General features: G+C 39.6%; 1 protein-coding gene across 4 annotated transcripts in view; it reads right to left on the minus strand.

Moving 5' to 3' along the window:
- Window positions 1-26,928, minus strand: part of dscamb (Down syndrome cell adhesion molecule b) — a 123,349-nt gene that overhangs the window by 84,310 nt on the left and 12,111 nt on the right. For all 4 annotated transcript variants that reach the window (XM_008425292.2, XM_008425293.2, XM_008425290.2 and 1 more), the window contains exons 2-3: window positions 16,455-16,772; window positions 14,615-14,761 (exon numbers count right to left, since the gene is read on the minus strand). In XM_008425292.2, coding sequence (XP_008423514.1) covers window positions 14,615-14,761; window positions 16,455-16,772 — 465 coding nt within the window. The remainder of the gene's footprint in view (window positions 1-14,614; window positions 14,762-16,454; window positions 16,773-26,928) is intronic.

Here is a 26,928-nt window from a genome sequence, read left to right on the forward strand (position 1 = left end):
GTTTTAGGAAAAAAAAGAAAAAAAAATCCCTTTTGGCAAAAAACGTCTTGGATCACTATTTTAAGATGGTGATGATATTATGTTTTTATCCTTTAAAACGATAGATCAGTACCATAATGTCCCTTATTAAATGTTGAAAATTAGCTTTATTATGTTTTTTACATATACAGTATCTTGAGTTTAGGACTGCACAGTGGCGCAGTTGGTAGAGCTGTTGCCTTGCAGCAAGAAGGTTCTGGGTTTGATTCCTGGCCCCGGTCTTTCTGCATGGAGTTTGCATGTTCTCCCTGTGCATGCGTGGGTTTTCTCCGGGTACTCCGGTTTCCTCCCACAGTCCAAAAACATGACTGTCAGGTTAATTAGCCTCTCCAAATTGCCCCTAGGTGTGCATGGTTGTGTGTCCTGTGTGTCTCTGTGTTGCCCTGTGACAGACTGGCGACCTGTCCAGGGTGACCCCGCCTCTCGCCCGGAACGTCAGCTGGAGATAGGCACCAGCAACCCTCCCGACCCCACTAAGGGACAAGGGTGTAAAGAAAATGGATGGATGGATATCTTGAGTTTAATAGAAATATTGTAAGTTGGACCAGATCCACCGCGACACAGCCCACAAAATCCTTAGTGCCCCCAGCTAAGAAACTTATGAAAGCCACTACAGCATCTAATCTTTCTTACGGCTGTAATAATAAAAAAATATATTGTATAACCTTAGCAGCAATTTCATATAAGAACAAAACAATAAATTAGATAATGCAATACATCTCATTTCAAATGTCTGAGTAAAAACCATCACATTGTGAAACCTTGCTGTTTATTCTCAAGGCCAAGATCCAATGAGAGTCTAATTCCAGGTTTCTCCTAACATAAATACATGCCACCAACAGGCAGACTTTGTAACTCACTCTGACATCAATTTGTTCATCAAGAGAAGAATTAACAAAGCTTCACAGATACAAAGTAAATCCAAAACCTTGAAAACGTAAATTTCATCTACTAAATTGCATTGAACTTAGCCCCACTCAGCCTCAACATAAGCTACAGAAGGTGCTGCATTAACAGCCTAAAAAACAATATAATAATATTTAGTTTCGCTGATTAACTTCATGCAACTACACAAAATAGCAAATTTTTTCAATTCAAATATAAAGTCCTACATTTGTCACCGTCTACTGTCACCATCGTTCTTCTTATGGACTCTTCTGATTTAGGTTTAAGTGGGTCACACACTTGAGGAAATATTTTTAGGTCTTTAAGTATGTAAAGCTGATGTGGCGGATCTAAACGGCAGAAAACGCTGATAGCAAAGCTGCGCCAATAAGGGGGGAAAATTTACCAGTTTATCCTTCAGCTTGGTTATCACATCCCACATCCTTTAGATGCGAGAGCTCTGTGGATTAGACAACATGGGGTCCGCCCTCTGTAGCATTCAGGCAGTATTTCTTTCAGCGGCTGTCTATTACTGTCCAATAACACTTTGGCAGAGCTGTAAAATGCCGGTACCGGGGCAGACGAGTCTAAAGAAACAAATACCCTAAAAGGTGGGGAGAGAAGGGATGGAGGTATTGAAAGCTGCTGAGTGATGTGGGTGGGTTTCTTAATGCTGCGAACACTTTTGGCTGAGACACAAGGAAAGAAGAATATCAAGCAGATAAAAAGGAGAGATGCTAAAGTAAGAAAAAAAAATTTCAGCCCTCTCATGTGGCTTTTATTCCTGCTGTGTTGACGAAAATATGCATAGACTTTTATTTATGGGCTATTAGGGCAGAAAAAATGTGTTGGTGAAGACTGCATTCAGAGCATGTGTCTGAATACGGCATATCAAGACCCATCTCTGATTTCAGATTAGCTCAAATGCTTGGATTATTTTTAGAGGAGGCAAATGTTTTGAAAACAGCGCGCTCTCATTAACGGTTCCTCACCACATCTACTCCAGAGTGATTTCAGACTACTCAGATTATGGGTTATCCTGGATTATGCAAAGGACCCTGCGCACAAACACTTATCAGTTTCATTTCTTTGTCCTCCCAATGATATTCATGCCAAATCCCACAGCGCCGTATCTTTGCTCACAGCTGGCAAGTGTAACTAAAGGATTATGCAAGCAGCTTCTACAAGCAAATAGATTTCTCCGTACTTCAGAGGAGAACTGCTAGTTATGCAGCGCCTATCTATCCGCCAGGCATGCACAGAACCATGTCTCCTCCTTTTTTAATTTTTCTTCCTTGTTTCAACACGGCGCTTCAGAGAGAGATGGAGAAGAAAAGCAGGGAAGCAGGAGATGCCACAAGGCTCGTACCAAACCTTGAGGTGCGTGGATACTGCCAGTCTGTGTCTTCCAACAAATAATGTGAGCACTTCTGCATCCAGGTGTTGTGTGTTTTTTGGCAGAAAAAGGTTGAGCTTTGAACTTGACCTTGCTTGCAGTTACAGATGATGACTGTAAAAGGCCCCATCACAGCTCCTCATAAACAAAAACGCTGTTCAAGAACATGAACTTCATGATCGTTATTTGTTCAATCAGAAACTGAATCTAAACGCATAATTCACTGCAAGAAACACACGACACAGACCATTTACTTCCTGTTTGGTCATATTTTAAATTATTTATTCTGCTACATGCAGTAAAGTTCAGGTTTATTACAGCCTCTAATGGTATCTCTGATTCTCAGTGTAGCTTCTTCACTGTCCCTGAGGGATATGTGCATTAATTAGCATTGATCTGGCACCAAAAAACAGGGAGCAGATTGGTGCAGGTCCAAGGCTATAACAGATGTAAGAGCTTACTTTAAACACAGCATGGGATCCACTTTACACTTCAGGCAACTGACAGTCCTATCCCGACTTTTACAAAAATGCAAGACAGTTCAACTAAATGTTACTTTATCTTTTGCTGTGCACTACCTTATATCAAGGAAATTAGTCTGATTTTCTGCTTCACTCATGTTCCCAGTCATGATCTAAGCTTTCTCTCCTAGAACCTTTGCCCCATTTCTCCTAGAATATTCTGAGATAATGTGCACTAAATTAAAGTCAATTCTATCTGCTCAGTGACTAAACAGGACAGGACAGGACAGGACAGGACAGGACAGGACAGGACAGGACAGGACAGGACAGGACAGGACAGGAAAGGAAAGGAAAGGAAAGGAAAGGAAAGGAAAGGAAAGGAAAGGAAAGGAAAGNGACAGGACAGGACAGGACAGGAAAGGAAAGGAAAGGAAAGGAAAGGAAAGGAAAGGAAAGGAAAGGAAAGGAAAGGAAAGGAAAGGAAAGGAAAGAAAAGGAAAGGAAAGGAAAGGAAAGGAAAGGAAAGGAAAGGAAAGGAAGCTTGCCAGGGAGAAATAGACAACAATTACACTTGCCCTAGGAGGCCGAGGGAACCTGACCACGTTGCTATGGAAACTCAAGTACAGCAGAAAGTAACACAAAAATCAATTCAGATTGAGCTTATCTCTCCCTCTTTCTCGCTGCCTTCTCATTTCACAAGGGCTACGAAGCATGCTTCCACTCTAAATCACATTCTGACTATTGCAGTACTTTGCAGCTCTACGTGTAACAAAAACAAAACCTTCTCTTTTTTTATTAATTCAAAATTATAAATGTGGATTGTGCCATTTAGTAAAAAAAAAAAAGAAAAGAAAAAAAAAGGCTTCAAATTCACTTCTTAGAAAATATCTGAGAGAGGTGCTGCTTTGAATGTTCAACAACAGAACATAAATCAGCCTCTGTCTTGGATGCACCATTCATCCTTATTCTTTCTCTCCATCCCCTTCACTCGCTTATTCGCTCTCTCAGAGGGGCAGCAGCAGCTGTATGCAGGTGATAAGCGTGTGCAGCGATGGGTACTTGGCTCTGATTGGCCAGCTCGACTCCTACGCTGATGGGAAGATTGCAGGCTGCGTCTGTCAAAAGGCCACATGGCTGTCACCTCATGACGTCACTGCCGCAAACAATCAACCGACCACAGTCTCAGTGCAAACACTGATTTAAACGTTTCTTGTATTAGGCTCTATTTCTATATTCATGAGCCTAACATAGAAATAGCGCTGGTAGGTCCTCTCATAATAAGTCCATTGTAAAATAAAAACACAAACTAACAATTATGAGGATCTCAGGCAAACAGGCTTCCTTACTTGCAAAGGAGCAGAGCCGATCTGAGCTCTGAAGAGAGGATAAGTCACAAACTGACTCCCTGTTGCCCATCCAGCTCTGTTGATTTCACCACAGCCACTTAGCAGCAGTCTGCTGGGAGTTCTGGTGTTTGGATCTAAGTTGTTGAATGTGTGATAGGAAGGTGAGGTCAAAGACAGACTCCAAGAATGCTCAGTGTGTGGGACTGACAGCGTATGCCAGAGAAGAAGCAAAAAGAAAGAAAATGAGCCTTGAAGAAAAATAATGATGCTTTGTGCCTCCTGCATCAAAAATAATATGGCGGGTCACCTTGCAGCGAGTTTAGCTGGCCAATTGCTCGTGAAGAATTCAATTTGATAAAGAATTTGTTGGAAACACAAGCAAAGGCTATTGCAACCAGCTGACAGAATAAGGCTTTAATATTGTAGGCATAAACAATAGACAAATACATAGGTTTTCTTACCAAATAGCGTTAACTGATAACATTTTACTGCCAGAAGCAGCAACATGAGTTATATCACATTATTTTACCATTTCTGTTTATGTAGCAACTAAAGTGCTGGAAAAAAAAACAGGACAGAGGTAAAAACAATTAAAATCCTAAAAAAAAAAAAAAAAAGCAATTTGAGAAGCAGTAACGATGATCTCAAGAGAGGATGATAAACACTGAAGTCCCATTTGCTGTTCACCACAAGACATCTAGATGGCACAGCAAACAAAAAGAAGTATTTCTGCTCAGAGCAGACCAAAAGTAAACTTTTTGAGTCCGATGGGAAACATTATGTGTAGCAGGAAAACGAGCATTCCAAATCACCCGGATCGGCTTCTTTACCTTGAAACATGGCAGTTGCAGCATTATGGTCTTGAGATTTGTTTTTTTTTTCAGCAGGATGGAGCTAAATAAAGGGCAACACTGAAGACTACAGAAAACTTGAGACTGAAGCAGAAAAATAAATATTTAGCAAGCCAAGAAACCTAAGCATAAAGTCACAGAAACTATGAAATGGTTTATTTTACTCATTTGTGAGAATGGTCCAGTCAAACCTAAAGGTATCTGAGAATTGAGGAGTCAAAAATGAATGTTAGCATTATGAAAATACTATATATATATACTTAGATTTCAAACAGTGTTGGTAAAAACACAGTCTGAGAGAACATGGTTGTATTCACACACCTTGATTGATTCGCAGGAAAAATTGGGCTGCGTGATAAATGTTATCGTAAGCGAACTGGACATTCAAATAAACCGTCCAGGTTTAAATGTAATATGAGCTGATCCATCTCGCTGTCCTGCACTAAAGACACCCAATTATATCTCCTCCTCTGATTGGTGTCCAGCAGGTGTTCTAAAACCACACTCGTGTCTAATCAGTGTTACAGATGCTTAGCATGGGGCCGTCGGCTCCGAGGCTCAGTGTGAAAGTTTAAAGAGGCTCAGTGTGATTTACTGTATTTTTCCAGATTTACCACCCTGGGAGCGGAATAAGAGCACGTATTAATCCTTGATTGGATAGACGATGAGCGAGAAAGAAAAAAAACTGAGCGAAAAATCCTTATTAGGGTCAGCAGGGTGATTTCAGTTATTAAGTGCCTTTTTTACTCTAATCAGGCACTTTTAAGATGGGATCAGACGTTGTCGCATTATGTGACTAAGCACATGAGTATGTCTCCATTTATCCCAGTCATTCAACTGGGAACACATGGACCTAAACGCCACCACCTGTCACAAAATAAAATCTACATGCAGGAGAGCTTATAAACAGAAATATTGAAGGTTCTGGGTGTAATTAGCTCACACTATGCATATTGCCGATCTGATGCCAGGGAGGTACTGGCCTGGCTCCAGTCCACAGAAATCTTTAAACTCTGGCAGACCCTCCACTGTAACGGAGCTCTACCACTGATATAAATCCCTATTTCAACCTTTCTCTAAACAAATTTCACATATTACCCTTTGGGATTTCTTCATTCTAAAGTATAAATGTTTCCTCTAATTCTCTTCATTACATTACTATGACTGGTACCAGATCTTTACAATATCAACTAGACCAAAATTGAATTTAGTCCTCATATTCTACACCTCGTTTCAGTAAAACTCACTGGTGCGCGTCCTATAAATTTACAACATCACCATAAGCCAGATTAGTGCAGCGCACTCCTCCAAATCAGTGCTCATTTCAGCTGCGTTTATTCCAAGTCAAAAACAAAGAGCCATCCTTCACAGCCAAATTGCCTATTAAAGATGAGAGCGTGTTCAGTCTCCCATTGCGCCCAGCCATCACCACCCTAATCATTCCCTGCCTAAACAACCTAATGGCTGCCATATTGCCACTGTTTATTAGTAAACACTGATGGAAGGACGCCCGACTCAACAGTTGTTGATTTTGTCTATCCGTATGGAGTATCAGCTGGGAATCACAGCCACCATGCCAGAATGTTGTCTGCTGTTCAGTCTCCCGTCACTAAACAGATTGCCTTATTGTTTCATGTGCGTAATGGCTGTAAGTGAATGTTTTAGAACACATAAGCCTTAGATAAAACATTAAATAAATCTGAAAACTCACAAAAAGCTTTCTTCTCGTAAAAAAAATAAATAAAAAATCCCCATGAGGATGTGAAGCCAAGACCTACCTACAATTTGCATTGCATTTCAATAAAAATTTACAAGTCTATGTCTTTGCTGCTGAGCCAGAAGGATGCTCCAAAGATCACCTTTGCTTTAAGATGCTTTTGGGAAGCCCAGTCCAAGATCGATTTCCCTCCATCTCAGTCTCAGTAACCCTGCAATCGATCCTTATCAAATATGTATCACATCCTCAAACCCTCAGCCCGGCTAAGATGGAGACTTCAAACACCAGCGGCTCAAAGAGAAAGTCAGAGGAGAGCACGGTTTACTTCTTTTCCAAATAGAAAATCTCATTACTGAGTAAAGATGAGAAACTGAAAGATAATAAAAGAAAAAAAAGGGAAAGCTGTAACAGAAAAGCTTTTAAAATAAGATTGAATTAAGTAAGTAGTGAGCTTTGGAAATTACAATATGTTTAATGTCACAATTGAAAGAAGCACCAAAAAAGCACCAAAAAAAAAAAAAAAAACACCACCCAACTCCTATCTCCATTTTAATGTTGCTTCTTGCTAAAAGGGTCTTGTCTTGTCCTCCTATTCCCAAAACTACCCACTACATGGCACTCCTATGTTGCAAATGCAGAAAATGCATCCTTCAGCTCACGTTTCCATAATTCTCTGTGGCAGCAGCGTGATTAATGCACACAACTATTGATTTTTTTTTTTTTTTAGGGGGGCTGGAGGGAATTCTTTTTCCCTTTCTATTATAGACCTCACCCCATCCCCCAAACCAAAAAACACCTCCGATTTGTGCAGCTGCGGATTACAAATGCAAAAAATGTCAACTTTCCTGTTTTCAACAAGAAAACAGGGAGAACTAGCCTCCCACACTTTTTAGCTTTAAGGCAGCTCTGTGTTTGTGTGTGTGTGCGTGTGTGTGTGTGTGTGTGTGTGTGTGTGTGTGTGTGTGTGTGTGTGNTGTGTGTGTGTGTGTGTGTGTGTGTGTGTGTGTGTGTGTGTGTGTGTGTGTGTGTGTGTGTGTGCGTGTGTGTGTGTGTGCATGTGTATGTATGTGTGCGCGTGCACGTGTATGTATGGAGGGGTGGGGGGGGTGTATTTGTTTAGCTATTCTTCTTAGAACCATTTTTGGCATTCTTACAAACTTTCTGAAGACCGATGGGGATCAAAGGTCGTCCCTAATTTGGACCCCCCTGTTTAGCGATAAGGCTTAAGTTTAGAGGTATGGTGTGAATTATGTTTTAGCAAAGGTTAGGCTTAGGGAAAATATCTAGATTTGGAATAAATACAATTACAAAAATGAACGTAAGTCAATGCAAAGTCCCTGTGAAGATAGAAAGACACACAATGTGTGTGTGAGTGGACTGGGAGAAGGGGTGCAGTGAAAGACAAGGGTCAGCATTTCACTAACTGCTGATCTGTGTGGGAGGAGGAGGGATGGCGGGGGAAGTGAAATGATATGCTGTGTTGTTTTCATAAGGTTTCACTGCAGGAAGGGTGGAGTACTCTGCAAAAAAATACTAACACACACACTCAAAAACCTATATGTTCGGTACATACACTCACGTTTACGGTGATACTCGGCTCTGCCGTCCGACTGGTATTCATTTACATGCAACGATCAGCCGTTTTTGCTTGAGCCATGACCCAATTTTCAGCCTCCAAACAGCAAGATCAACAAACCACAATTTGAACAAACAGGACAAAGTGAAGTCTGTGAGTGATGCAGGAAAGAAGAAAAAAAATACAATTCATGTGGTTAACACAAGGCAGTTTACCAAAGAACTCCCCTTTTTACCTTTCAAGTCTTTTCTCTTTCATGTTTTCTCAATTTGCCCTCTCCTTCTCTAAATTTCAAAGCTTGTTCTCACCACTGTGCCCTCCTTTCAAGGTTGGCCTGACTTTGGGCGTGTTGAATTTACAGCCCTATCCCTGCCTGCCTTCTGGTGCCCTCATTGTCAATCTAAGTAAAAAATAAATAAATAAATAAATGGAGGCGGTGGCACATCACTGGCATGATAAATCCCTGCCCGAACAGCAATGCCTCAAGCCAAAGCACCTACAGCCGCATTTCTGAAGACAACTACAACAATCACGCGACTCAGCTTGCGGACGGCTGTGACTGTAATTCTATTAGCAGGCAAACTGTTTAATTAGTCTCTGTATAAGAACTCACACAAACCCATGACAGAGGAGATCGCAGAATGGGTGAGAGTTGAAGAGAAATGAACATGGCTGAAAAAATGCTTGCAGATTTATTCGTTTGCTGTTTTTTTCCACTGAATGCTTTAGGTACTGGATTGACTTATTTGCATAAAACAAATAAATCCTGCATTTTTCTATGAAGCTAAAAATTGACTGGGGCACTGGGACAAGCAGGTTATGTAATGAGATGGGAGGGAATAAAACTGAGTAAAATTCAAGGCCGGAGAAGAAGGACTAAGAACCTGAGAACAAAATGAAGCACGGATACAAAGAAAAAGGTCAAAAAGCAAGGTTTACATTTTCTAGCCAGTAGTTTAATGTTTCATTTCACAAAAAAATGTGAAGACACGAGCTTTTATGGTATAAAATAACATGCTTAACGGGACTCAGATCTTTGATGTCAGGACACATTGTATAATGCTGCGCAATCAGTTCTTGAAAAATAATTTCTTGTGTTTCAGGTTGCAGGGACTCGTCTCAAAAGAAACCTTAGCCAGGAAGAGGTGTTTGCTGTATAAAACAACAATAAAGTTTGAAGAACCAGTGAGAACGCCTCGATAGAAATGGGGATAAGGATTTAAGTTACTTTAAATTTTAGGTGATTGTTGGTGCCAGACACAGTTCAAGATGAATATATATACACGGCCATCTCCAAGGTTTACCAAGAATGGTCTGCGGGGGGAAAAGAAAAAATTTAGTGTGTCGCTGTTGTGTGGTGAGGAATACCTTGTTGATGTCAGAGGATCCTGGGCAGACTGGTTTGACAGAGAGGAAACAGGAACTCAAAAAAAATACCTCCTTAATGGCAAGATAAGCAGAACACCACCTCTGAACACATTAATGTTCAATCTTATGGGCTACTGAAGGAGAAGACCACACATGGTGCAACTCCTGTCAAGTAAAAATAGGAAATGGAGGTTAAATTTCACATGGGCTCACCAAATCCCGGCAGTAGCAGATTGGAAAAATCCTGGTCGGTAAAATAAGTTAGTTTCAGATTACACATTCAGACAGAACGGTCAGACATTGATGTAAACATCAGGGAAGTATGAGTCCTCAGATTAATGGGTCAGGCTGGGGGTGGGATATTTTCTCGCTACACTTTGGCAACTTTAGTACCAACAATGCCACAGTCTACCTGAGCATATTGAAAAAACTGGTTACAATGAGAGTTCTTGTAAAGTCATTTCTGTGAAGCTATCATCAGGAATTATGAAATTGTATAAAGGACACCGTAAACTTTTCTGTCCATTGCTAGCGGTCAATCTGAAGTTGGAAAAACCAGAGTGTTAATTCAAAGAGGAGACCTTTCTAATGACAAAGGATTAGAAAGGTCTCAAAAGTGAGATGAAACAATGTTTTCTTACCTTCAGTTCAGTTAATTTGGCCAGATGGTTTCAGTGAAATTAATCATGCCATTGTATCATCCTCATCATACGGTTTGTCTGCTTTAATTCCTCAGCCTGTCATGTTTCAGTCAGTTTATTGGTTATGCATAAAATATGTGCAGAGCACCTCAGGTGATGGCGTGTCTTTTTCAGATACCAAAAGAATGAGATTTATTGTCACAGGCATTGCAATGTAGAGTGGGTTGACAAGAAAGCCTTAGTTTATAGAATGTATTCATTTTCCATTATACATTACTTGATATATTTTTGTCTAAGCAAAAGCATTAATTATTATATGTTAATTATTCATCTGCGGTTTAAAAATTTACATTTAGATTAAAAAATGTATACCTGCATGATGCATAAAGATTTTCAGAATGTGGCAGACTGTCTCAAGATTGTAAATCAAACTTAATATTTTTGCCATAGTGTAGTGTTGTTCTTTCTGACCAGTTTTTCTTTTGCTCCTGAAGAAAAGCATCCCCACAACTTGACGATACTATGTTTCTCGGTGGAAATGGTGTGATTAGGGGTGCCACCAGTTTTAGATGTTTGCATGTTCGGTTTTGTTGAGTCTCAACACTGCCCCAAATTATATGTTCCTTCACTGTACATTATAAATCACAGTATTAGTATTGGTACCAAAAGTCTGAGCACAGTTTAAAAACCAATATTGACAAAAGCAAGGGATGTTATTACAGATGGAGAATTGATTTTTTCAGAAACTTCTACATAAAGTTTAGGTGAATGAAATCCTGGTTAACAAAATTACATCAATCACTGGTCTGATTATTTACAGTGTCCATCAGGACGGCTCAAGTATTTTGGGATGTTTCTGCAATCAGGCATCTAATTTATGCTTCATCTGCACAACATTTACAAGTAGCACATGGTTCCTGCAGCAACTTGAGTTTGCATCTCATTCCGTATCTGAGCTCTTGTGTGCACCCAAGGCCACCAAACTCATTACTCCCGTCTTGTATCATGAATGATGAGAGACAAAGGGAAGTAGATGGTAAACACAAAAGCACACACTGTGCCAGCTCTGTCCCTTTTTTAAAAGCAAAGACACTTCACATACAAACAGACAAGGGCATGTGAACAAAAGCGACCAGCACAGACATAAACATGCACACATGAGCCGTCTAGGTCGGCCATATAAAATCCTGGCATGAACACAGTAGGCTACGGCCCCCTCCCCTGCCCCTACTCTGCTTTCTTTGTCTTTTTCAATTCCCCCTTTCATGTCTCTATTAGCTCTGTCAATTGTTTATTAAAAGCGGCGAGGAGGCGATCGGAGCCGGGCACTTGAAAAGCTCGTGCAGAGAGATGCGCTTTAAAATTCATGACGAGTTAATGGTATGTTAGTGGCAACATTAGGACCCGGTGAGCCTGCATCGTGCTCATTTACATTGAAGCAGGCCGCTTCAAATGACTACTAAGCAGTCCTCGTTCTGAAAGGTAATTCATATTGTAATTAACTTTTCAATCACAGCTGATTAATTAAGACAAGCCCTGGTCTGTAATTATGCATCTATTTTTACTTCTAATGTGGATCACTTGTTAGTCCAAGATTTTAGCAGCCACGTTCATTTTTTACGAGTTAGTGAGTCACAGACTTTACACAAACACACATTTACAGCTCATAATAATACAGTGGAGGCCTAAGGTTTAGTTGTTTAGAGCATCTGCTCTTATTTTCATTTTATTTGAGCAACATCTCCAGACCTGTTTTTTTTTTTTTGCTTTTTTTTGCTCTTATTCTGATGAACAATGCAAGGGTAGGAGTGCACTGGATGCTACCAACAAAAAAACCCAGATAAATAATTTAGTGCATCTGTGGGATAGCTTTATTTTGTTTCCACTGAGACTGAATCTCCTTTTATGAAAAGAAAAAAGAGGCTTTAAAAAGTCAGAAAACTAGGATGGGTCAAATTGCATGCTGCTGCCATTGTCAAGTTTCTTCATGATGTGTCTCTCCCTAGTTCTTTGCTTGGACACGCACACACACACACACACACAGACACACGCGCACACTCCTTGAGTCAACATACCCTCTCCATAACAGTGCGAGGTGAATCCGCTCATGCATCAGAATCTCCCATCAAATATTTATCACCGAGCAGCAGTGATTTTGACCGTGTGCTCATGCTTTTGACAGCACTCGCCTGCTGCGGCGCTTATTGGAGTAAACACGGACAATCCAATATTGTTGTTCTCTTGTACACTTGCAAAAAAATAAATAAATAAAAACATGCTAGAGGAATACAGTAAGGTTCATTAAAATATCTATGCATTTGAAAAGATAACACATCATTAGAGGGGCTGATTTAATTGGTAACAAATGAAAGGAACAGTCTTCTTTGTGTTTAATTTGGGATTTTGTAGCAGACCCACACAAAGTACAGCATAACCCTGAAGTCGAGAATAAAATTATACAAGTAGTTAGCCATTTCAAGTCGATGCTTTGTAGATGCAACCTTCATACCAATAGCAGTCCCAAGTATTTCAGGATGCGTCTCTACAAGTTTTGCACATTTAGAGTTAATATTTTGCCTATTTGTCTTTGCAAAATAGGTTTTGGCACAGTCAGACTGGACTGGAAGCAATTTGCGAGCATCAGATGTCAAGTCTTGATACAAGTTCTAGCTTTGGTGATGTGTTTAGGGTTGTTGTCATGTCGCAAAGTGAACCTGCATCCTAATCTCAAGTTTTTACAGATTATAACAGACTTTTTTATATAGCAGATTATAACGGCTTTATTTAGCTCCATCCATCCTTTCCTGTACTGTGTGGATGTTGAGTCAAGGGTGATGCACAGTGTTAGTTTTCCTTCATATATAGCATTCTGCATGAAGGCAAATTGATCTCAACTTACCATAGAATCTTCTTTTACATATTTATGTCTGAAACATGGTTTGTAAAAAACTTAAAAATGCCAGTGAGCAGACACATGACACATATCCCTGACCTGTCTGCTGTGCTTCTTGGTCTTCATGATGCTGTTTGCTCACTAATCTCCATCAAACCTCAGAGGCCTTCACAGAACAGCTGGATTCATACCCAGATTAAAATACACAAAGGTAGATTCTATTTGCCGACTTGGTGACAAAAAAAAGTAATTGTTTTCACTTTATCTTATTTAGTGGCATCAATTTGAAGAGGGCTAGACACAACCAATTTTAAAATGTCTATATATTTTTTTCCACTTCGGAATTTGGCATTTCTTAGTGTCTGCTCTATTACAAAAAATACCAATAAGACACATAAAAGTTTGTGGATTCAAGACAAAAAGTAGGTATGAATACCAAGGTGCCAAATTTCTAACAACAAACACTCATTGTCTTTAAAGAACTAAATGCAGTTTTGTACGCTACAGCTTGACATAGGACAGTCTTTTTCCACCTACTTCCAGAGCACAACATGAAAACCTTGTCTACACGATTCATTTCATTTGCAGAGCATAATCATATCTGCATGCTGCATATTTGCTCAATCTCCGTGACATCAGGCGTTGTCTTCAACCTGCAGTTCTCTGCGAACAGCTGGGGAAACCTCAAGTAAATAAGTCTGCAGCATGGATCAGAAGACACATCTTCATGCCTGAGCAGGCGCATTTAAAATGCCACCAAAACGTTGTCCCAGATTCTGCCCTCAGTCAAATGACATCAAGGGCTCGCTTACAGGTCCCCGAACGCCTCGGTATGGAGCAAGAATCAGCCAGCGGGCAGCACATGGAGCAATCAAAGAGATATGCATCCCATTTAAGATGGGCAAAAATTCAACCAGCTGAATGTTCTGGTGCTCTCTGTTATCATGCTGTTTTTGCTGGATTCAAGCAAGGAAGGTAACTAGGTCAATGTAATGTAACGCTATGTAAATTGAGCCACTTTACCCCCTTGCTGGAGTCAAAATGGAGTTGGCTGAGAGGGGAGTGTGTACAGGAGAGAAAGCCAGTGATTCAATCTGACAGTTATCAACATCCTCTGGCTAGTGTAGAGACTGAGCTGCAGAGCCTGCAGAGTCCCGGCACACAACAGCAACAACAACAACCAGGTAAGAAGACGACTTTCAGCAGATATTGCTCTAATAGTAGAGACAAAAAAGAGATAAGTCAGCTATTCCTTCGTCAAACATTAACACCACATGTAACATTTTTCCCAGTTTTATGTTAAGCGCCCTACGAAATTTACAGGACTTTGCTTCCATTTCATCTATTTTATACCTTCAGATTTTGCAGATCACAATCAACTTTTTTCTTCCCGTCACCTCAGGTAGTTTGCATGCAGCTGCAGAAGCATAACCTGTCATACCTGAGCTGAGTGAAACTGTGTCTTTCTCCCATGATACGACGGAGACGTAGGCCTCCACAGAAGCGGGGATAATGCACTTGAAGACGGCCACACTGCCTCGCATAGCCTTCTGGTCAGCCACTCTGACTGTGTAGGGTTCCCGTGAAACTAATGAACGAGGGAAAATACAAAAACACGTCAGTGTAACTTATTGATCATGAAAGACTTGCTTCAGTATGCTACGATAATGCTGCATTATTAAAGACCTTGTGTAATCACTTATCCTTCTTAGCAAAGCAATAGCTTACAAACTAGCACTTTATAACTACTTAAGCATTGATTGTGACTGAATTAAATGGTCGTGGTTGAGTTGGAATTAACTGGATTTTTATTTGACCTGTTTATGACTGTAGGTCACAAGAGGTCACATGTATGACCTCTTGGTCATACATGTGGCGTCATCACCTATGTTTAAATTGGCCAAAGAATTTTGAAAAAGACTACACATGGTATCTATATATGGTATATAGATATAGATCTGAGTAAATAATTGCATCATCTGCATAGAACTGAACCACAGCTGATGCTTCTGCCTAAGGGTCCAAAACTGTCAAGTTGGAAGTAGTTGAGGACAAAAATTACAACCTTCTTTTAAGCGAGACATTAATAAATTTTAGAAAAGGAATATAAATTATTGCAGATGTAAAGCATAAAAATATTATTCTATGTTGGCCTTGTTTAAAAAAGGGACTTAGTTTTTTGTGCGTACTTTTAGTTTTAGTATAGTTAGTGTAGTTTTAGTCCTTTTACGATCCGGTGATCTTGAGTAGTTTGGCCACTGTCATTTATATCAGATGTGAGTGATCTGGACAGTAAATGTCTATCCAAATGGACAAATCCACATGCCAGGTTGGGCATGAATGTAAATGCATGGCAACTGAAATATAATGTACAAATATCAACTAATCTTTGTGAGCTTTCATATGGCGTAGCAAGATTAATAAATTAATATATTTAAGTGAAATTAACCTTTAAAGCAGCAGTATGTCATGTTTATAAAGAAATATGCTTTTTAAATATTTGTTAAAACTATTATATGTTGTGACAGAATGATATGAGACATATAATCTGTGAAAAAAAAAAAACACTTCCCAGGGCTACCATTTCCATCTGTAGAAATGCATCACTCTCAGTCAGAAACAACCAATCAAGAGCCAGGAGGAATTTATAAATCATGCTTGTGTATGTGCTGCTTATCCTCCGTCGACGGTGGCCAGGCCAACAAACCTGAACATTCACGGTAGGTTTCAGTGTGGGGAACTGGCTGTAGTTTAGCAGAGCGCAAGAGGGAGGATTGTGAGCAGCATGTACACAAGCAACCTGACAGCACTAGGACCCTCCTCTTGGCTCTGATTGGTTGCTTGTTACTGTATTGTATTTCTGTAAGTAGCACTCGGAGTACTGGGAGAAGACAGAGAAGCTCATTTTTTCCCCCAATCATCTGTCTCATGCTACACTACCACAACATAGTGACAGTTTTAACAAATATGCAGAAAACATAGTTTTTTAATGAAAGTTACATACTGCAGCTTTAATTAATGTCATGATGAAAAGCAAACAATTTGCAGATAATTAAAATCTCTCTTCAGACTGCTGCACAATCTTGGCCATGTACCTTTTTTTTTATTTGGACCACATCAAAAACTAATTACTAATTTACAATAAGTAAATTAGTAATTTACTTATTGTAAATTACTATGTATGCATAAAGTCTGCAGTTTCTACTGTCTTTGTTATCACTGCTTCATTTGCCCTACCTTTATGAACACTGCCCTCTGTCGTGTCTCCTGAGCAGACTCACCAGCTTTGATGTGGACATCCTGGCTCCTGATCTTGCCAGAAGGATTCTCGGCAGTGCAGTAATATGTGTTGTCATGGATCAGCTTGCTGAAGCTGGATGGCAGGAAGTTGAAGATTTGAAGAGTTCCATTAGGATGGACATGGCGGATGCCCGGGACATCGTAGATCTCCTCGCCGGTAGCCAAGTACCACCGCAGCGAAGCGGGCGGCGCTCCCCCAGCAGGACAGGGAACCGAAGTCCCCGTTGTGCTGGCAAATACTACCTCTTGCAGAGATGCATTGACAAAGTATAGGCTGGAATGGAGATCTTCACCGAAAACTGGAAGAGACAAAACACAAAATTAAACAAAGACTCTTTTTAACCACTTCTATGGATGATGTATTTTTGTCAAGTTTATTATTTGTATTTCTGTTTACATGGGTTATATCTTGGTCTTGTTTCCCCGTAATAGCAAGGTTGAAAGTACCAATCCAAAAGAAGATTCTAAGCATTTTCAACTTGGACACATAAATAATTATAAATTAGACGTTTTTTGAGTATTCTCCAAAATAATTTACTGCATGTTCGTCTCTTCACAGCCAGGTATAATCGGTTGAGAGCTTTAATTTAATTCTTTGGAAGTTGGGACCATTAAATTAACAACAAAACGATTATGAGTTATGAACTAGGGCCAATTTCCTTGTTCATATATACAAGTTTCAATTTAGGCCTGCATCAGAGTAAAGTGAATGCTACTAAATCCATCCATCCATCCATCCATCCATCCATCCATCCATCCATCCATCTACATCCATCCATCCATCTACATCCATCCATCCATCTACATCCATCCATCCATCCATCCATCCATCTTCTTCCGCTTTATGCAAGACTATTCTCTGGAGAAACGGAGGGAAATAAATGTCAATGTTGGGCCAATTAACTTTATAGAAATCTACAGCTGTTTGATTTTAAATGAAAAAGCGAGGCAAGCAGACATGAAAGGGTGAGTTTGTTTGCATTTCAGGCAAAAGCACAGTGACTGTGTGCATCGCGCTTGCCATCTCAGCCTGGTGACGAGGCTCTGCACTAAACGGCTCGCAGTGGCACTAGCAGCTGGCTTGGCTCTCAGGGGAGAAAGCATTTTAGCACTTCATAAATTCCTAACAAGGTTTCAAATTGCAGACATTTCCATCCTTTTCTCTGCTCGAGCAGCTCTGTACCGGCGATGAGACAGTCAAGTGACCTCGTCATGTCAGCAGGCACGTCCCTCTGCTGTTATTTGTTGTTACAGATTAGAAAGGATCATTTACAATTATTACAATGCTGCTCCTGATCGATACACCAATATTTTCCTTCTTATGAAAACGGGTTGACTTATTGCTGCTGCAGAAATCCGGACAATGTCCGAAATGAAAACAGCGCTTTTAAAAAGCTGACATATGCATTAAATTCAAGGAAATAAATCATCATGTAATGTGAACTAAGTTATGGGGCTAAAAGCAGAAGGCAACATCTGCAACAGTTAGTGTTTGAAGTAGCTGCTGCCAGGGCTGCAGCGTTGCAGCGCCTCTTCTGGTGTCTGTGATGGAGGATGTAGCAACTTATCAGTCCCCCCGACCCCCCAAGATATGCTAATTTTAAACATAAACAAGTTCAACCCACACATTTTTACATCACAAATTCTTCCATTTTGAATTCATTTTCCATTAATCAGAACATGTGGTGACCTAATTTCTTGACTTAAAATGATTCAAGAGAATTGTGACTGTATTTAATTTTGACTGAGGGCATGGACTGTTTGGAAACCTAAAATGTTACTTTGAACAAAGGCGATTTTAAACAGATATTACTGATTTAAAATTGTTTAACAGTAACAGAAAAATTAGCATTAAATAAATTTAAAAAAAAGAGGTGTAAAACATTTTAAATATTTTCAATTTGATCAAAATATGTCACAACTTTGTCACATTTGGATTATGGGTTTGGGACTAACTCAAGTCCTTGAAAGAAACAGACCTGCATTTTTTGATACGTCCCTGGTCCAACACACCTGAATCAAATAAAAGGCTCATTAGCAGGCCTCTGCAGAATGCTGAGGATGTAATTCAGCTATTTGATGCAGGGATGCATGAAAAAGTTGCAAGACAAAAGCTGCTGAGGACTCCAGTTAAGCTCCTAATTCTAGGTACGAATATGAAAATCTACAGCCTGAAACCTTTTGGGAGTCTTAAGTATTTCTATTGGGAAAAAAATGAAGCACAAACCCGGTATAACATTTTAAGGGGAAATTCTGTTATTGAAAAATAATTATCCTCCCCAACATGTCAACTGTGTCTCAGCCTGCAGGCCAGCCTGCAAGGGTCCTGTAACAGGGTGCTCTATCTATCCATCTATCTATTTTATCCATCCATCCAATAAATGACGAAGGCATGCAGAAAGTGATTTGGCAAAACCCAAAAGAGCAATCTAATTGTGACAGCTCTCTCATGTTTTAAGTACATGACTAATATCCACCGTGTCCTCGCCACTGAAGGTTGGTTCTTCACCATGAAATTATTTGAATAAGAGCAGAACACTCAGGGTTGTGGAAGTTAATGTATACAGTCCTGTCTCCAGTCTCTTAAATCAAAAAAGTTTTTGCCAGTGTGAACAGTTTAAAATGCAGCAGGATGGTGTTAAGGGTTCTCAGCGGGCCTGTGGCACTGGCCAAGATGAAAATAATACATCAAAGTCATATTAAATTCAGATTCATTCTCTTTTTTCCCCATCAGCCTCAGGGAGTATCAATCTTCTCCATGCTGCGTAGATAATGCAGACCGGAGGTGGGAGGGGTTGAGGGGTCAGAACTGTACCGGTTGATGAATGGTACTCAGGATGTGTGTGAAGGACAGCACGTTTTCAGAGACTCAGATTTAAAATGTACTAGTTTACCTATTTGTTTAAATAAAATATGCAATGTTATGCTTAGCATTACTTCACACCTTGATACAGATTCTGAGTTAAATTTAGATCTGGACATGGAAGGTGAACATAATTCTAGCTCTTTCATGGCCTTCAGAAGGTTTTTTTCCCCCCAGAGTTTCCATAATTAGCTTCATCCATCTTCCCATTGATTCTGACCAGATTCTCCCGTTTCTGCTGAATAATAGTATTTCCATAGCATAATGCTGCCACCACCATCCATCACAGTAGAGATAGTATATACTGGGGGACAATCAATTGTGGTTCAACACTTTGAAGTGGGATAAAAAAGTTATTTTGGTCTCATCTGACCAGATCACTTTTTCCACAGCTTGGCTATGGATTTTATTGAAGTGAACCACTTCTCTGTTGCTCTGACCTCAGAACTTCCCACTTGGGCTCTTGATCTCTGCAGCTCCTCCAGAGGTACCACGGGCCTCTTGGCTGCTTTTCTGATCCGTGTTCTCCTTGCCCGTCCTGTCAGCTTAGACGGACAGCCATGTCTTTATAGGTTGTGGCTGTTACTCTGTATCTGGATGATTCATGGAACAATGCTGCGTGAGATGCTCAAAACTTGTTTTATGACAAGTATATTTTGTTTATTTTATTTTAATTTAATATACAATTTCCCCTTTGGGATCAATAAAGTATTTTTGAATTTAACTGAATTGACTAACACGCCCTGCTTTAATCTTTAAAACGACTGCATCCCAGACCTGTCTGCTGTGTTTCTTGGCCATCAAAATGCTTTTTATACACTAATCTCCTCTATAAAAAAAAACTCTGAGCCTGTTGAAAACAGTGTATTATTTTTCTCCCTCTTCAATGAAATATATTGAATATTGAATTCAAAACTTCAGTAGGATGAATAGACGGACGGATGGATGATAATTTAGTTAAAGGATGAACATGAAACAGTTTTATTCTCATAAATCTTTGTTTCTTGGTGAATATAAACTTCACATACAACGTACGACTTCAGACGAGCAAAGGTCAAAGAAATGTGTGGTTGCTAAGAAATCTTTATAAAAGTACGAAGAAACTAGACCAGGATTAAAGCGACAGCAGTTTCCACATGCACCTATGTCACATATGAAAAAGAATATGAGAGCAACTCAATTTAGACTGATTGAGTAATAGCTTGATTGATTTAATTAAAAAACGAAACGGACTCTGGTGGAAGAGAGCAAATCAGTTCACTACCCAATTTACTAATTGACTAAGCCCAGAAGCCAGAGAGCAAACCTTCTGATGACGAAGGTACATCGCTCCCTCCAACCTCGCAGAAAGCACCATGTCATGCCCCAACAAATGACCTCGGGGCCCAACCACTTACTACATTGCCTCAGAGAAAATCAGTTATTGACATCATTTTTCACGAGCTCAACTGTAAAGGTTAAATAAATGACACTGTTCAATAATGTATCATATGCATCTATCACTGGTTGAGATTTTTGTTCTAAACCAGGATATTCTCAGGGCAAAAAGAAAAAAGCTGCTTCACCCAAAAGGTGATCAAGAGAGGGGTGAACATGCCTTTGTTTTATCTGTTCTTGTTAAATAATCTATTTAATGCTCTTATTTTTATGTTTATTTCTCTTGAAAAATGTTTGCAGTTCACCATGAAGCATGATGGAAATGTACTTTAAAATGTTTTCTTGGGGAGTGCAATTTATTAGATTTTCATTGCTAAAATTATCTGTGTCCCAGCAGCAACAATACATGATTTAAAATACTTTAATTTTTTTTTAAGTAAGTACCTGTTTGAAAGTGCAGAATGACTCATAGTGTTCTACTAAACAATTGACATCAAAATCAGAATGCAAATGGGAAAAGAACAAGCTCACAACATATCCGTGTAAAAAGAAGATGGGAGACTGCATAACAAAAGAGCAGCATGATAATTTATCAAAAATGGCTGATTTGAAGCATCTCGTTTAATGTATTTGTCATATTAAAAAATTATCTTTTGGGATAACTTAAGTGTAAGAATCATGCAAAATAGCATAGTATAATAACATAAGACAAGATGTAATAGTTGAAAATTAAAAAAAAACGTCAGCTAATTCCCCACATGATATTTTAAATACACTCTCCGCTGATCCCAAAAATCGTGGCCAAGAGAATAGGAACATTCTTTATATAACACAACAAAATATCGGCAAAGTAGTGCCGCTCTTTCGGCTTCTTACGGCCATTCACGAAGCACAAGGACACGTTTTCAAAAAGGAAGCTGGGATCGCGTAACTGAAGTGTGTGTGGAGTAGAAATCACGTATCGACCGTTTGTACCTTCGTACGTCATCATTCGAGTCGCCATGACGGGTTTTCCCAAATTGTTTTTACTAGTTATAGCCATGACTTCTACTTGTTCAAGTCAAGCTAATTTGTCTGTGACCGTAACACACCTGGTTTGGAGTCAAACACGACGGTATTTACAAACGTTTGAAATAGCTAGCAGCTTAGAAACCGAGTGGTCCCTCCTCCCCCCCTGATGTGCTGATCAAATTACAGACTTAGCCTGAATTCTACACCACATGATTTATATCACTATGTCATAAACAGCGTTTCCTCTTACACAGGAGTAGATTTAAAAACGTACTAAAGAGATGAAATGCTAACCATTTTTTTCCATGTTACGTGATGGTGGGGGAATTTTCTCCATGGTTATGGTTAGACACACCTACTCCACAATGCAATATTTGATATATATACTTAATTATAAAGTATATAAACATTAGTCTTCTTACCTTATAAAAAAGGTGTTCGCTGGAATTACACCGAGGGCGGCCACTCTTTAATCATTAAAAGTTAAGACGATAAGTCTGGTTTGCATCCTTGTCTGTTTGTGCAGCCGACCGCAGATCACCCTATGACCATTTTTAAAGTGAAATCAACTGAATAGAAGCAATACTAGGCTACTAGCTGTCTGTTTTTGACAGGTTTTTACAGGAGCACCAAGTTGTCTTGACCATGTCTATGGCCTTGACATCCGTCATGGCGGAGTGGGCGGAGTTCTGGAGAGCGTGATGTGACGTGCAAAGGGTCAATAGAGCTATGCATAGAATTAAGTGTCAGTGTTTTTTGAACTCTTAAATGCTCTCTGATGGCATCATTAGAGTTTGGCGATCTTCAGTCAGTGTCCACGATCCAAAACCAGATCACACACTTTTAAAGCTATTTTCAGTGCCTTGTATTCTCTGTTCAGGATGTGTGAGCTCTTTCCAAGTTGGAATAAATCTGCATGTCTACCAAATTATTTTTTGTAATGCAAATCATTGTAATGCAATAATTCCATTATCAGTCAGGTAAACTCTGACAAGAAAATGGCTCCTTGTAGATACACCATAGTCTTGTAGGTTTGTTGATGACGAATCCGAATGCATAGAGGCAAAATCAGCTTGTTGGTAACGAATGATTTAATGAAAAAAATTATCAAAAAACTTACAAACTGTGGGAAACACAAGGAGGCAGAGCAAAAACAAAAACAGGGTGAAAATGACAGCAGGGAAATTACAGGAGTTGATAGGAGGAACCAGCAAGTAGTGACTGAAAAAGAGGCGCTAAAGTACTGGGAGGTTGAATGCTGAAACAGTGGACCTGGGCTGATTACCTAATGGATTGAAGATGTGAGGGGAGAGAGCAAAAAAGCAGACTCAGAAGAGAAAGTGCCACAGGGGCCAAGGGAGAGTACACAGGGGACTAGGAAATGGATCCAACAGAAAAGCAAACTAAAGAATAACTATACACAAGAAATAAAATAGAAACACTAAGAAAGGACTGAACTAAAGAAAAACAGGAACAAGACTAACCTAATCAAAATGAGAAACTAACACAAAATAATAATGAAAATGGAATCAAATCAAACTACAAAACAACTCAATAACCTGGGATCCCAACAACAGTTAACCAGTTAACTGTTAACCACATACAACAATACAATTTCTCAATTATGTGACATTGAAACCTTCCCAGAGCTTCAATATATTATTTAAACTACCACTTGAATAGAAAACTAGAATTTCCTTAAGATATAGTTAGGGGGTTGTAAAATAAACAATGCTAATATTTTGCTTCTCAGCTATGAGCCACTAGAAGTATGAACCAACCAAATTATTGCAGCTTGCTTTATTATTTACATTTCCCCCAACTTGCCTTAATTAAAGCAGAAAGGTTCAGATTTATATGAACCTGTTATGAACATTTTTACTGAATTTTAACTGGGCTGTCAACACTTTATAGTCAGTAATCAATCAGTTGAGTGACAAATTGCAAAGATTTTATTTTCATATATTTTATTTGATAAACTAGAAATCAGTGCTGTGGAAAATTTTTTTGCAGAAGAGCTTCAAGCAGTGTCCCATATTTGAATCTGGAATCAAAGTTTTTATAGTTATTTCCAAAAAGCCGGCTTTCCAAACATGCCAACGTCACTTCAGGTTCGTATGATGTGTAACCCATATATGCATATGTCGTGACCATATTTCCAACATTCACTGCACTACCGACTTTTATAACTGTACTATGTGATATGGAAAGGGGGGGACTAGCAAACAAAAAGAGGCAAAGAGGGAAAATCAAAGAGACAGTGGGCGTGATTCAGCCTGAAATAATCCAGAGAATGCATGTGTTGCATCTGTAGAGCAAGCAGATCCATTGTAAGAGTTGTCATCGCCACCTCGGTACGGGAACTCGGCGCTGCTTGGTAGGGTGGCACCGGGCGCCTTGTGGTGACAGCGTGACAGCAGGATCCTTGGGTAATTAAAGCAGCTCTCTGCTTCGTACCCGTAGGGCAAGTCTGCCGGGGAAGTCGAGATCATACCTGGCCCACTCACACTCAGCAGAAGCTGAGGCAATTTTCAACCTCAACAAATATTCTTTTCCCACTGTGCGTTTATGGATAACAGCATTAGTGTGATATATGTAGTGCATGTGATAAAGCTGTGTTCCCAGCAGCTAAAAATAGCAATGACCTGTGTATGACCCACATTTAAAATACAGGCTACACACACACACACACACACACACACACGCACACACACACACACACGCACACACACACACACACACACACACACACGCACTCACACACACACACACACACACACACATACATGCTCCTGTAAAATTAAAACCTATATTTCACCAAAATAAATGTAATCTTATGTGAAAGTCAGTTAGAGTGAAGGTAATTGATTAGTTTGAAATTCTGAGATGGGCAAACGATAACCAGTCAGGGCCTACAGTATGAGTGCAGTATGAGTAAGCATTCCCACTGAACTGATCTGCCCAGAGGCAATACACCATGCACACAAGTTAAATGACGGTCTACCAATTTGCTCTCATGAATATTAAGCAGGGCTGTGACAGTAGAAAGGGCCGGCTGTACGCAAGCTGCTGATCCACACCGACAGATCTGTCCTCTGATGTCTTGGAGGGGCGGGTAACAGTAAAACGAGGCCCCCACTCCAGATGAGCCTCCTTCGCCTCCTCCTCCTCCTTTTACCTCCGTCTATTTCATGTCTCATATGAACCAGAGTGACTGCCCATCTCATCAAGAGGGGGAGCTAGAGACCCTGGACTGTTTCTTAGTGAAACTGAGCAATAAAGACATTGATGTCTAAATTATGCTCCGGCAGCTGATGATGATGATAAGTGCAGAAGATTGGATCTGATGAGGGATTATATTGTAGCAAATTATAGCAGCTCCCTCTGCTGCTGATGATGATGAATAAAAACCTCCACTAGTGGAAATCTAATATTGCTGCGTGATGTAAGAAAGTCGCTGAAAGGTGGAGGGAAATCCGCGGCTGTGATAGAGTAAATAAAGCAAATATTGCATTCAAGCCGCAGCAATGATTCCCTGCATATTTACTCTGGGTTGGATTTCAGCATGAAAGAAAAGGCTGCTACTGAACTGCAACAGCTAGTGCAATGACAATAACCTATTTAATTTTTTGTTTGTTTGCCATACTTACAGTTTTATGTATTCATTGGAATATATGTCGAATATTACCAAGAAATTGGGAGAAAAGCATTGCTTTATTACCTCAATGTAACCTATTTGTAAACAATAAAGCCTTCTTACATGGAGAGAACAGGCAAATGAATATTAGAGGTGCTTTATATTTTATTTAATCATTTCCGCCATAAACAAGATTTAGTGGCAGCTGGTCGTGAAGATCAGAAAAAACAGCCATGAAGATATTTAAGTAAAGATTGCAGCAACTTTAATGCATTATATTTATTAGCGTCCCTGCTGTGTAAAGGATGAAGTAGTGAACAATAAAAGAAAATGCTCACTTTCATTGTGCAACCGTTTGAGCAGTAAACATATTTTCTCGCAGAAATGAAAGAAAATCTGCTGTCTTTATTTGTGTTGCAGTGCCTTGCAACAGTATCTGCAATTGTTAATTCAAAGGAAAAAAAATGTACATGAAAAGTGTGACGTGCAATTGTATTCATCAAATCAAAGTCAATATTTTGTAGGATCACCTTCAGATGCAAGTCTGCTGGGGTTTATCTCTTGCAGCTTTGCACAATTTGGAAATGCTATGTTGCCTCATTTTTCTTTGAAGAAGTGCTCAAGCTTCATCAACTTGGATGGAGGATGTCTGTGAATATCAATATAAGATCTTTCCACACATTTTCAATTTGCTTTAAGTTGGGGGATTGGGTTGGCTATATTCTAACACAAATGGTTGCGTTTTGATAAAAAAATCATTCCACTGTAACTCTTGCTGCATGTTATTTTTCTGCTGGAAGTTAAACTTTCATCTTATACCTTTATATTTAACCTATTTTCTTCACAAATTTTCCTACAATTTGTTCCAGCCTGCTGGAGAAAAGTGCACTCATATCATGATGCTGCCACTGCTTTCTTCTCTTCCCTCTTCCATAAAGAGCAGACCTGAAGAGAACAATTGATAGTGTCCTGTCAACAGATTCTCTTACCTGAGCTGTGGATCTCTGCACCTCCTCTAAAGATACCATAGCGACCCAGGCTGCTTGGGGAATTTATTCTCCTCTGGACTATTTTATGTGTCTTGGGAGGTTCATAGTTGTGTCACACATCTACAAATATATGAAAAACAGTACTATGAAAAAAAAAAAACTCGAAGTTTGTGTTTGCAATGTGGCAAAATGTGGTATGAACACTTTTGCAAAGCAATGCACAACTCATTAGATCACTGCTGTCCCAGTTTAGCCTGCTGAATTCCAGTTCTACTCGGAAGTGGGAAATTCCAACTTTCCAGTTGGAAAAATCAACTGGAATGCCCTCTGAAGTTGAATTTTCCATTAAAATAAATTTTCCAATAAACTGATGTTCATAAGAGTTATTACAAACAGTGTGTATGGGTGTAACAGTGTCGCCATGTTGAAATTCCAAATTCTTAACAAGAACGCTCCGACTGACGTCAAACCCAGCTCTGAGTTCTCCCTTCCCAGGTAACTGGAACTGAACGTAATAGCAGAACGGTTGTACAGTCTTCTACTACATTTAAACAACTCTGATGGAAACACAAGAACCT

The sequence above is a fragment of the Poecilia reticulata genome, linkage group LG13 (assembly GCF_000633615.1).
Source record: "Poecilia reticulata strain Guanapo linkage group LG13, Guppy_female_1.0+MT, whole genome shotgun sequence".
Taxonomy (NCBI): domain Eukaryota; kingdom Metazoa; phylum Chordata; class Actinopteri; order Cyprinodontiformes; family Poeciliidae; genus Poecilia; species Poecilia reticulata.